We start from the raw sequence: 11408 nt of genomic DNA on the forward strand, positions 1-11408 counted from the left end.
ATCCCCCCTCACCCACACCCCCATCCTCATCAACACCCCCCTACTTTATCAACACCTCCATCCTCATCCCCATCACCTTCTCATCTTCATCATCACCCCCATCCTCATCACCCCAGCCCCCTCCCAGCCCCCAGGCCCAGCACTTTCCCACCATCCACATTCACCCCCACCCCCACATCTCCTCATCCTCATCCTCACCCCCCATTCTCATCAGCACCCATCCCTATCCCCACCCAAACCCCCACATCTCTCCATCCTCATCACCACCCCCATCCCCATCCCCCATTCCCACACCTCCCCATCCTCATAAGAATTCTCCCATTCCCATCCCATCCCCCTCCCCCCATCCATCCCCCCATCCCCATTCCCATGCCCTTCTCCCCCATCCCCATCCCTCCCCCATGCTCATCCCAGTCCCCCTGACCTCCAGGAATGGGACAGGAGGGGAGCACCAGGGGGGAAGAGGGGGATGCTGCACTGGAGGGGGAAGGGGGCAGGGAGGAGGAAGGGGGTTGAAATGGGGGTCTGGCAGGAGGGCTGGGGCATCGGGGCAATAATGGGGTCTGGGGAATGTGGGGGACCTGAGGTAATGAGGGAAAATGGGGCATCGTGGGGGCTGGGGCAAAGATGGAGAATGGAAATGGGGACTCGGGAAATGGAAAGGTCTGGGGCAATGGAGGCCAAGCCTGGCCAACACTCAGGAGTTATTCCGGAGAGACGGAGCCAGGATGATGCTCCCAGAGCCTTCACCTGCTCCAGGCACAGCTTCCTCACAGCCGTGACCTCCCTGCCTCTGGATATGTGCCCTCATTCCCAGCTGGCATCCCCGTTCCAGTCCCTCCCAGCTGTGGGGAGCACAAGCCAAATTCCCAATGGCTTTATCCATGCTCACAGTGGTCAGCTCCCTCAGAGCTGGAATGTGGCTAAAAAAGCTGGAAATCTGCTGATTTTTTAAAAATTTATTTATTTTTTTATCAGGACTTTTAATTTCCAGGCTCATCCCCAAGCTGGGATGTCCCTATTCTGTTCTGTCCCCAAGGCTGGCTGATAGGGGAGCTCAGAGGGATCCCCAGGGTGGGAAATAACATCAAGAACAGGACAGGGGAGGGCAGGGCAGGGCAGGGAAGGGAAGGGAAGGGATTTTAGATGTTCACTTAACTTCATGCTTCCCAAAAACCCCTACAGCAGCCTGTGGGATAGCTCCCATGCTTGGAGCTGGCCATGGTCTGAGAGGTGGATGAACATTCCAGACATTGGGAATGGCACAGTCCGTCCGTATAAAAATACCTGGTAATCTTTTAATTGTCTTCTGTGGGTTTTCTCCATGAGAAAAGAGTTTGGAGTGACTCAGAGTCTCTAAACTGGGTTAACATTCCCTCAGTGCCAAAGGTGCTCTTCCAGGTACGACATCCTGCTGGGAAGGGAGAGGGAATGCCCTGGCTTGGCCACTCCACCCTGGCAAACCAACACCACTGCACCACACCAGCGGTTTCCCACCTAATTCCCCCAAAACCACCCCAGGAGCGTTCATTGCACCAGCTCGGGGTGAGCTGCTCCACAGGAGCCTTTGGGTATCAGCACTGGAATTTCTTGGTTATTAATAGGGCAAAGAACTTCTTCAGCTCCACATGCAGAGGGGGGATCCCTGGGATTTCAGCTCTCAAGGAGCACCTCTTTAATCCTCTGTGGAAGAGCAGCTCTGTCCCATCACCTCTGTCCTATCATCCCTGTCACCATCATCTCTGTCCCTTCAACCCTGTCACCATCACCTCTGTCCAATCACCTCTGTTCCCATCACCTCTGTCCTATCATCCCTGTCACCACCATCCCTGTCACCATCATCTCTGTCCCCACCATCGTGTCCCATCACCTCTGTCACCATCATCTCTGCCCTGTCATCCCTGTTACATCAACCCTGTCACCACCTCTGTCACCATCACGTCTGCCCCATCATCTGTCTCATCTCCATCACCATCATTCCTGTCACCATCTCCCTGGCCCATCATCCCTGTCCCCATCATAATCCCTGGCCCATCAACACTGTCACCACCTTTGTCACCACCATGCCTGTCCCATCTTTCCTGTCCCATCATCTCCATCCCATCACCTCTGTCACCACCACCTCTGTCCCATCATCCCTGTCCCACCACCTCTGTCCCCTCATCTCCACCCAGGAGGGAAATCAGAGCCATCCCAGGGGCATGCACCCATCAGTTTAACCCCATTAAACAACACCCCAAAGATTAACCCTGCTCTGGAGCCCAGGATTTATTATGATGGGGAAAACACCTGGAAAAATCCATGGAGGAGGACAAGAGCCTGCCCCAGGCAAAGGCAGATCCAGGGGGAGAGCAGCAGCTCTGGATCCAGGACGTGCAGGAAAATCCCAGCTCCCGGCTGTTCCCAGGTGCCCGGGAAGGACCTGGAGGCTCCGAAGGGAAGGGCCATCTGTCACGGCTGTCACGTGCCCAGAGGGACAGCTGAGGCTGCTGACCTCAGCCTCCAGCTCCTGCTTGCCTTTATGGGGCTGCAGGGGAAAAAAAAGGGGGAAAACCCCCAGGAAAGCAGCTGCCCTCCAGCACATTTTTGGCTTTTTACAGGATCCACCCTGGAGCTCTTGATGTTCTCACTTCCCTTGACAGTAACAGCATTTTTATAGGGATTTTTTTTCCCTGCCCTGTGAAGTAGAGGTCACTTCACAATGGATTGCTTCCCATCCTCACTCCACCTGCGTTTTCCAAGCCAGTGCCTCTCACTCCTGCCTGCTTTCCTTTCTGGGGTCAGAGCAGCAGCAGAGCATCACTCCAGCAGCCTGGGCTAATTCTGCCCTCTAAGCTCCTTCTCGACAGGAGGCTCCAGGGGTTTTCCAGAGGCACTGGGAAGCAGCAGGGTCAGGGATAAAGGTGTTTTGTTCTAGCAGCCACCTCTAGTTTGCTGCTCCTGTGACACCAGGAGGATCCCAGATCTCCTCTCCTCAGGTGTCCCTGCACCCAAAGGTGCCCCTCTCATCCCATCGGTGTTCCGAGGGCAGGAGCACTGTGTTTTCCCAAAACCTTGATCCAGCAATTCCTGCTGCCAATTTCCCTAGGACGGCTGGCACCACCCTGCTCTGGTGAACACCAGCACCGTGCTCTTCCCACAGTTGCAGAATCATGGAATGGGTTGGGTTGGAAGGGACCTTAAAGGACACCTCGTTCCACGCCCTGCCATGGGCGGGGACAGCAGGATGAGGGATTCTCCCTCTCCACTAATGTGAGATCCCAGTGGGAACTCTGCATCCAGCCCTGAGCCAGCACAGGAGGGACCTGGAGCTGCTGGAGAGTCCAGAGGGGGCCATGGAGATGCCCCAAGGGCTGGAGTTGGGCTGGAGCCAGGCTGGGAGAGCTGGGGGCGCTCACCTGGAGAGGAGAAGGCTCCAGGGAGAGCTCAGAGCCCCTTGCAGGGCCTGAAGGGGTTCCAGGAGAGCTGGAGAGGGACTGGGGACAAGGGATGGAGGGACAGGACACAGGGAATGGCTTCCCACTGCCAGAGGCAGGGATGGATGGGATATTGGGAGGGAATTGTTCCCTGGGAGGGTGGGGAATAGCTGGGATGGCATTCCCAGCGCAGCCCTGGCTGCCCCGGGATCCCCAGTATCGTTGGAGGCTGCCGGGATTTTCCCGGTCCGGCGGGACCCGCCCGTCCCCTCAGGCCGGCCCCGCCCCGGCGCTCTCGCGCGCTTGGCGGCGCTCTCGCGAGACTTCCCAACATGGCGCCGGCGGGCAGCGCGAACCTGCCGTGGTACGGCCGGGAGCGGGGGGATACCGGGATAACGGGATACCGGGATAACGCGGCGGGAGCTGCCCCGGGGCTCACTCCCCTCTCCTTTCCTTCCCCGCTGCAGGGTGGAGAAGTACCGTCCGCAGGCCCTGTCCGAGCTGGTGTCTCACCGGGACATCCTCAGCACCGGTAATTAATCCCTCTCCCCGCGGTGACCCCCCCGCCGGTCCCGGCTGTCCCCCAGCCCCGGTATCCCGCTGTTATCCCGCTGTTATCCCGTTGTTATCCCGTTATCCCGCAGTGCAGCGCTTCATCAGCGAGGACCGGCTCCCCCATCTGCTCCTCTATGGGCCGCCCGGGACGGGGAAGACATCCACCATCCTGGCCTGTGCCCGGCAGCTCTACCGGGAGCGGGAGTTCGGCTCCATGGTGCTGGAGGTGAGCGGGAACAGGGTGGGCTGGGAAGGGATGGGATGGGAAGGGAAGGGATGGGCTGGGAAGGGATGGGATGCAGGGATACAGATCCACACCATTCCCTTCCAGCTCAACGCCTCCGATGACCGGGGCATTGACATCGTGCGAGGCCCCATCCTGAGCTTTGCCAGCACCAGGACCATCTTTAAGTACGTGGTGGGTCTGTGCTTCCCAAAGCTCCCCATCTCTTTGGCACTGTCCTGCCCTGGCACTTGGATTGGGAAGGGGATTTGGGAGGTCTCGGGGTGGGTGGCAACGTGCCCAGGAAGCAGGGACGGTGAGAATGCAAGAAGGGCTTCCCAGGAACCAGCCTGGGAACAAACATCCCAGCTCCCCCTCCTCTAGCACCAAACCCCCCTTTTCCTAGGAAAGGCTTCAAGCTGGTCATCCTGGATGAAGCTGATGCCATGACCCAGGATGCTCAGAACGCCCTGAGGAGAGGTGAGGGGCACGGGGAATCCCACACTGTGGGCAGCCATCGGCCTCATCCGGCACGGCACAGGGTGGGAATCAGGTCGAGGCAGCAGCCAAGGATCCTCCTCCCCTCCCTCCTTTTTGCAGTGATCGAGAAGTTCACAGAAAACACCCGCTTCTGCCTCATCTGCAACTACCTCTCCAAGATCATTCCCGCCCTGCAGTCCCGCTGCACCCGCTTCCGCTTCGGCCCCCTGACCCCGGAGCTGATGGTGCCGCGGCTCCAGCACGTCATCCAGGAGGAGGGGTGAGTGGGGTCCCCCCACAGCCCCTCTGCCCCATTCCCTGCCAGGGAGGAGCAGCAGGCTGGATTCCCACGGCTCCACTTGCCCGGGTGTTGTTTTCCAGGGTGGACGTGACCGAGGACGGGATGAAGGCTCTGGTGACCCTCTCGAGCGGGGACATGCGCAGGGCCCTCAATATCTTGCAGGTGGGACTGCGGCCATCAGCCCCTGGGCAGCTGAGCTGGAGGGGCTTCTTCATCCTTCCTGTTCCCTCCTCTTCCTCAGAGCACCTCCATGGCCTTTGGGAAGGTGACAGAGGAGAACGTTTACACCTGCACAGGACATCCCCTCAAGTCTGACATCGCAAACATCCTCGACTGGATGCTGAACCAGGATTTTTCCACAGCCTACCGCAGTATCCTCTGCCCTGGGGGTTATTCCCAGCTGGGATAAATCCTGCTCCTTCCCAGGGATCTCTGTGGCCTCTGGGGTGGGTGCTGCTCGCTGGGATTGCTGCAGAGATGAGGAGTGGGATCTGGCAGGGAAACGCCTGGAAGCAAGGCCTTGACTCGCTCTCATCCCAGAAATCATGGAGCTGAAGACACTGAAGGGCCTGGCTCTGCAGGACATCCTCACTGAAATCCATCTCTTCGTGCACAGAGGTGGGGAAAGGGTCCAGCTCTGGATGATCCTGGAGAGGCCAAACTCTCCCTGCCCTTCACTGAGTGTTTCCTTCTCTCCACAGTCGACTTCCCCCCCTCCATCCGCATCCAGCTGCTGATCAAGCTGGCAGACATCGAGTAAGTGTCACTGCCCCAGTGTGGGGACTCTGGGCTGGCTCCTGGTCACTGGGCACTGCTGGCACACAGCCTGTGGTTTTGGGAGGCACCCACAATGGTGGAAACCCCCAAATCTGCCCTTGGCCCCTCTCCAGGTACCGCCTGGCCGCTGGCACCAGCGAGAAGATCCAGCTGAGCTCCCTCATCGCCGCCTTCCAGGTCACCAGGGACCTGGTGGTGGCTGAAGCCTGATCCTGCCAGGTGGATCTGCTGCTGGATTTGGGAAGGACCGTCAGCCCCATGCCTGGAGCTGCTCCCTGCAGCTTCCCAGTTCCTTTTTGGAAGCCTTGAATGCACAGTAAGGGTAAAAAGGTTGTTAAAAGGTAGCATTATTCCCAATGGGAAAATACAGGTGCCTCCAAAGCCCAGCAGGTTACACTGGTCTTTGCTTTTCCCTCCTGAAGGGAGGTGGGGGGTTAGGGGTGCACCAGCTTTCTGTGTTCAGCTGTTCCCAAGGGAAAAACAACATCCTGGCAATGTTTGGAGGAGAACTCCCTCCACAAAGTCTGCCAGCACACAAGGGAACGTGCTGTTGCTCCAGCCACCAGCTAAGCTGGAGGATGGGGACAAACAAAACACTTCTGCATGCTCAGCATGTCTGGGAATTTGGCTGATGGAGTGCCACGCTCCAGCACAGAGAGAAAACAACAGAGGAATGGGAGCAGGGGGTGGAGTGAAGCCACCTCTTCCCACAGATGGACACCTCTGCCACCCCTCCCTGGCAGCCAGGGCGGTGTCAGGCACTCCCAGGTCACCTGAGCGAGCCAGCAGGGAAATCATGAGGAATCAATTTTTATTTATTGAGACCTGCTTGGGCTTGTCCCGCTCCTGCCCACGCCGGGAGAGCGGCAGAGCCCGCGCTCCACCGGGATGGAGGGACATTCCCAGGTGGGTGTTTTGGGGGGATTTAGCCCCATATTTGTGAAGGTGACAACAGCTCTGCTCTCACAGCAGCTGTTCCACCATCATCCGCACCATTGCACTCAGAAGCAGAAGCACCTGACCCAACCCAGCAGGCAGCAGGGGACAGGGGGACCTGTGTCCCACCCGTGTCCCCTGTGGGGCCACCGCAGCTCTGTGTGGGATTTTGCTGGGTTTTTGTATTATGACACCAAAAAAAGCCCTCCACAGCCCCAAAACCACGGGAGCAGCAACGCTCCTGGCTCACAGCTCGGCGTTCCTGCGGCGCTGCCCGCCCGGGCCGAGCCCCGGGGCTCACCTCCTGCTTCTGCTCTCCCTGCTGCCTTAAAAAGTCCGGTAAGTGAGGAATTCCTTCAGCTTCCTGGGAATGGGCAGCGCCAGCACCTGGTAGGTTGTGAGGAAGGTGCGCAGGGCTTTGCGGCACAAGTGCTTGAGCGACGAGAGGACCCTCGGGGCTGTCCAGAACTGGACGTGGCCATCCCTGGTCCTGCAATGGGATCCAAACAACCCTGAGCACAGGGCAGAGGGACACGAATTCCAGCTGTCCCCAAATACTGCCAAGTTTGCCAGGAGCGTGTGTTCCCCAGCCCAGGAAAAAACTATCCCCAGGGAAGCCCAGAATTTGCTGAGCCGCAGGAGGAAGGAGCAGCCCTGTGTTTCTCCACCCTCTTCTCCTGTTTACTCACCCTGTGGCAATGAATCCTCCATGTGGGAAGTACATGCAGCACAGACCATTGGTCATGGGGGCAAAGGCCACTGGAGACCGCAACTCCAAGGCCCAGATCCTCAGGAGCCTGTGGAGAATGGGAGAGGACACAGTGCAGTGCCTGCTGCCAAAATAAAGCCTCTGGGATCCCCTGAAGACACAGAAACCAGAAGGATTTGCTTCCCAGAGGTGTGTTCCAGGGAGGACTGTCCCCTGCTGAGGAAGTGACACCTGAGGGTGGCACAGCACCCAGGAGGACATGGACCTCAGCTCAGGGTGACAGGGCCCTGACCTTGCTACCCCTTGTCACAGCCAAGCCATGGTGTTCCCACGGGCCTGACCTTTCCCCTTATCCCAGGAATTGGTGGGGACCTGGAGCATTTATTCCCCGCCTCCTGAGCTCCTAGTTCATTTTGGTCACCTCCTGGGCCTCTCTCTGGGTCCCCACAGGGGTTCACTCACCTGTCATCTGCCACCGTGGCCAGGTAGAGCCCCTCGGGGGAGAAGCAGACGGAGCGCAGGGAGCTGCTGTGGATTTCACTGCTGGAGTCCAGCGTGGAGTGCAACGGGACATGGCTGTGGGTGGGGACAACATCCCAGCATCAGCTCTGAGCTGCCACCAGCCCCTTCCCCAGCTGAGGCTGGCAGAGCTGCCAAACTTGGCAAGCCAGACCCCCATCCTGCCTCTGGAAGCAGAAGAGTGGTGATGGCTGTGCCCAGTGAGAAGGGAAAGCCACATCCAGCCCCAAAAACCTCCCTGGCATTGCTCTGTCCTATCCCACAGTGTCCCCATGGTCCATACCACAGTGTAGACATGGTGGTTGTGCCCATCCAGCAGGGAAAGCCACATCGAGCCCTAAAACCCTCTCTGGCATTGCTGTGTCCCCTCTCAGGTCATACCGCAGTGTCCTGAGCTGCTCCCCAGTGTACGGGTCCCACATAATGACACAGGCGTCGTAGGAAGCGGTGACAAGGAGCGCAGAGTCTGGGGAGAAGTCACAGGACACCACGCTGCTCTGGTGGCCCTCCAGCCTCCGGATGAGGGTGTAGGATCTCATGCTCCACAGCAGTGCCTGCAGGATTTGGGCAGGGGATCAGGCTGGGAGCATCCCAAGGTTTCAACCACATGGGCTCTGCTCCCAACTTCCAGCTCCTGAGGAGCCAGGGCAGCATGGCCTGGCCCTTCTCCAGGGGGGTTTCTGGGGGCACAGAGGGCTGGATTCAGCAGGCACAGGGATGGCTCCCATCCTGCAGGACTCACCGACTTCTCACCAGCAGCGGAGCAGAGCATGCTGCAGTCTGGAGAGATGGAGCAGCAGTAGACCCACTGCACGTGGCCTGACAGCACCTGCACCTGCCGCCCTGGGGACAGCAGAAATGTGTCACCAGGGGAAAACAGGACTCCTTGGCTTTGCTCTTCCTCCCTTTCCACAGTGGGAATTCACATTGGGCTGAGGATTCCCTGGGTAAATCCCAAGGTAATGCCCTCCTGCATCTCCCAGGTTACACTCTGCTCCCAGTCATGTGGCTGTCCCCTTCTGCCTCAAATACTGTCCCCAAAGGTCCTCTGCCACCACCTTCCCTTCCGAGATGAGTTTCTTCCCCTTCCCTGACCCAGCACAGGTATATCCCTGCACGCTCCTACCATCCCTGCTCAGGTCCCACACACGCAAGGTCTTGTCCCGTGAGGCAGACACGAGGATGGGGCTTCCATTGGGAGCGAAGCTCAGGTCCCTGACAACATCCTGGTGTCCCAAGAGGCTGAAGAGGAGGTGCCCTGCAGAGAGTCAGGCTCAATGCCATCCATCCACAGGGAATGAGGCAGAGTCCCTCGTGCAGCCCCTTTGGGACAGGGCAGGTATTGGGGAAGGAGGGAGATGGGATCTCCTTCCACAGGGGAACAAGGGGACAGCCAGCCTGAAGCCACAACAGCGAGGGCTGCTCACCTGTCTGCACCTCCCACACCTTGATCTGCCCATCGTTGAGCCCGGTGGCCAGGACCAGGCAGGGAAGCCCCACAGCACAGGCAGGATCTGTGTCCCCATCCTCAGCTGCTGGCCAGGCACTGAAGGCCAGGCCCCACACGATCTGCCCACACTCCAGAGTCTTCTCCTTGGCTGCCCCACGGCTCCAAGTCTCTGCTTTGCCACCCCGGCTCTTGCGCTCTGAAGTTTTGCAGCTGCTGGAGGGAGGCAGGGATGGGTGGAGTGCTCACCCCAAGACCCCCCCGGCCCAGCTCCATGCACCCATCTTCACCCCATACTGGAAAACCCCTGGGATCAATCCAAGCTGGGGAATGGAGAGCAGCACTGGGAGGACTTTGGTGCTGGTGGGTGAGGGCTGAAACACCCTGGGCTGATCCCCCAATGTGGGCAGCAGGAAAGGAGAGGGAATTCTGCCCCTCTACCCCACTCAGGTGAGACACCACCTGCAGAGCTGCCCCAGCCCTGGGGTTCCCACTATCAGAAGGACGTGGAGCTGATAGAGTGAGACCAGAGGAGGAGAAGCTCCAAGGGCTGGGAGAGCTGGGAATGTTCACCTGGAGAGACAGCTCCAAGGAGACCTCACACCCACTTCCAGTGCCTGAAGGGGCTCCAGGAGAGCTGGAGAGGGACTGGGGACAAGGGATGGAGAGAGGGACAGGACACAGGGAATGGCTTCCCACTGCCTGAGGGCAGGGATGGATGGGATATTGGGAATTAGGAATTGTTCCCTGTGAGGGTGGGCAGGCCCTGGCACAGGGTGCCCAGAGCAGCTGTGGCTGCCCCTGGATCCCTGGCAGTGCCCAAGGCTAGGCTGGACAGGGCTTGGAGAAGCCTGGACAGTGGAAGGTGTCCCTGCCATGACAGGGGTGGCACTGGATGGGCTTTAGGGTCCCTTTTAACCCAACCCATCCATGACTCTGCACTCACAGCTCGGCCTCCCCCAGAGGCCACGGGATCAGCTTGACCACGCAGTGTCCCTGGGACCAGGCGAACCAGGCCCCGTCGGGGGAGAAGGCGACGCTCCAGGTCTCGCAGCTGGATTTCCAGTCGTAGCGGTGGGGCCGGCCCGGCTTCAGCTCCGCCAGCAGCACCGGCTCCTCTGCGGCGGGACAGCCCCGTTACCCCCAGACCCCCCAAAACCCCCGTCACCTCACACCCCCAGCGGCCCGTGTCCCCGCCCGGCTCCCGCTCACCTCCGCTCGGCTTCATGGTGGCCCCGCCGCCCGCTCGGCCCCGCCGGGCCCGCCCGGCCCAGGGCGGCGGCGGCGGCGGAAGCGGCGGCGCGGGGAGGGGACCTGGAGCCGCCTCCTCCGGCCCCGCCGCCACCGGCACCGCCCCGCGACCGGGATGGGGCGGGAGAGGGCCTGGAACAGACCCCTGAGGGAGAAACGGCGGGAACCGGGGCAGCCACCCCCTCAGGGACCCGGCACCGGGACACCTCCGGCAGTGACACCCTCAGGGACCCACACCGGGACACCTCCGGCAGTGACACCCTGAGAGACCCACACCGGGACACCTCCGGCAGTGACACCCTCAGAGACCCACACCGGGACACCTCCGACAGTGACACCCTCAGGGACCCAACACCCCCACAGGGACACTCCTCGGCAGTGACATAGCCCTGAACCCACACAGGGACACCCCCTGGCAGTGACACCCCCAGAACCCAGCACCTGCTGGATGACACCCCCCAATTCAGCAGCCCCCAAAAGATCAGCACCCCCATATTCATCCCCCTCCAGCAGCCCCCAAGGATCTCATTGTGCCCCCTTTAGCAGCACCCCGATCCCCCCGTGACCCACATCATCCCCCCCAGAATCAGCACCCCATCATCAGCCCCCCAAGAACCAGCGCCCTCCTTTGAGCCCCTCCAGCACCCCCTGGGTGACACCTACCCTGGCAATGCCAGCAGGACACAGCTGGCCAGTCCACCCCTGCACCCCGAATTCCGCAGCCCCCCCAAGCCCCCGCTATGCCTCACCAGGGACCCCAGTGCCCCCCCTCCTCTCTGGCTCAGGGTCCCTGT

At 60.1% G+C, this 11408-nt stretch overlaps 2 protein-coding genes across 3 annotated transcripts; one reads left to right on the top strand and one right to left on the bottom strand.

The window, feature by feature from the left end:
• The first annotated feature begins 3507 nt into the window (after nt 1-3507).
• Nucleotides 3508-6138, top strand: RFC5 (replication factor C subunit 5). The gene is made up of 11 exons (XM_041420391.1): nt 3508-3780; nt 3884-3948; nt 4061-4197; nt 4303-4382; nt 4601-4674; nt 4795-4954; nt 5056-5137; nt 5217-5346; nt 5516-5593; nt 5677-5731; nt 5866-6138. The coding sequence occupies exons 1-11, from the start codon at nt 3749-3751 to the stop codon at nt 5960-5962; spliced, it is 990 nt and encodes a 329-aa protein (XP_041276325.1). The 5' UTR covers nt 3508-3748; the 3' UTR covers nt 5963-6138.
• Nucleotides 6139-6546: 408 nt separating this feature from the next.
• WSB2 (WD repeat and SOCS box containing 2) lies at nt 6547-10690 on the bottom strand. Of its 2 annotated transcripts, none has more exons than XM_041420540.1 (9): nt 10576-10690; nt 10310-10481; nt 9344-9576; nt 9043-9174; nt 8659-8759; nt 8298-8470; nt 7860-7973; nt 7378-7485; nt 6547-7178 (listed from the first exon to the last, which is right to left on the bottom strand). In XM_041420540.1, the coding sequence occupies exons 1-9, from the start codon at nt 10589-10591 to the stop codon at nt 7016-7018; spliced, it is 1212 nt and encodes a 403-aa protein (XP_041276474.1). In that variant the 5' UTR covers nt 10592-10690; the 3' UTR covers nt 6547-7015. The 2 variants fall into 2 exon arrangements, with proteins under 2 accessions (XP_041276474.1, XP_041276473.1); XM_041420539.1 differs by having other exon boundaries at nt 9344-9579.
• Nucleotides 10691-11408: the final 718 nt, after the last annotated feature.

Source organism: Onychostruthus taczanowskii, unplaced genomic scaffold (genome assembly GCF_017590055.1).
Source record: "Onychostruthus taczanowskii isolate IOZ18803 unplaced genomic scaffold, ASM1759005v1 scaffold64, whole genome shotgun sequence".
Lineage (NCBI taxonomy): Eukaryota > Metazoa > Chordata > Aves > Passeriformes > Passeridae > Onychostruthus > Onychostruthus taczanowskii.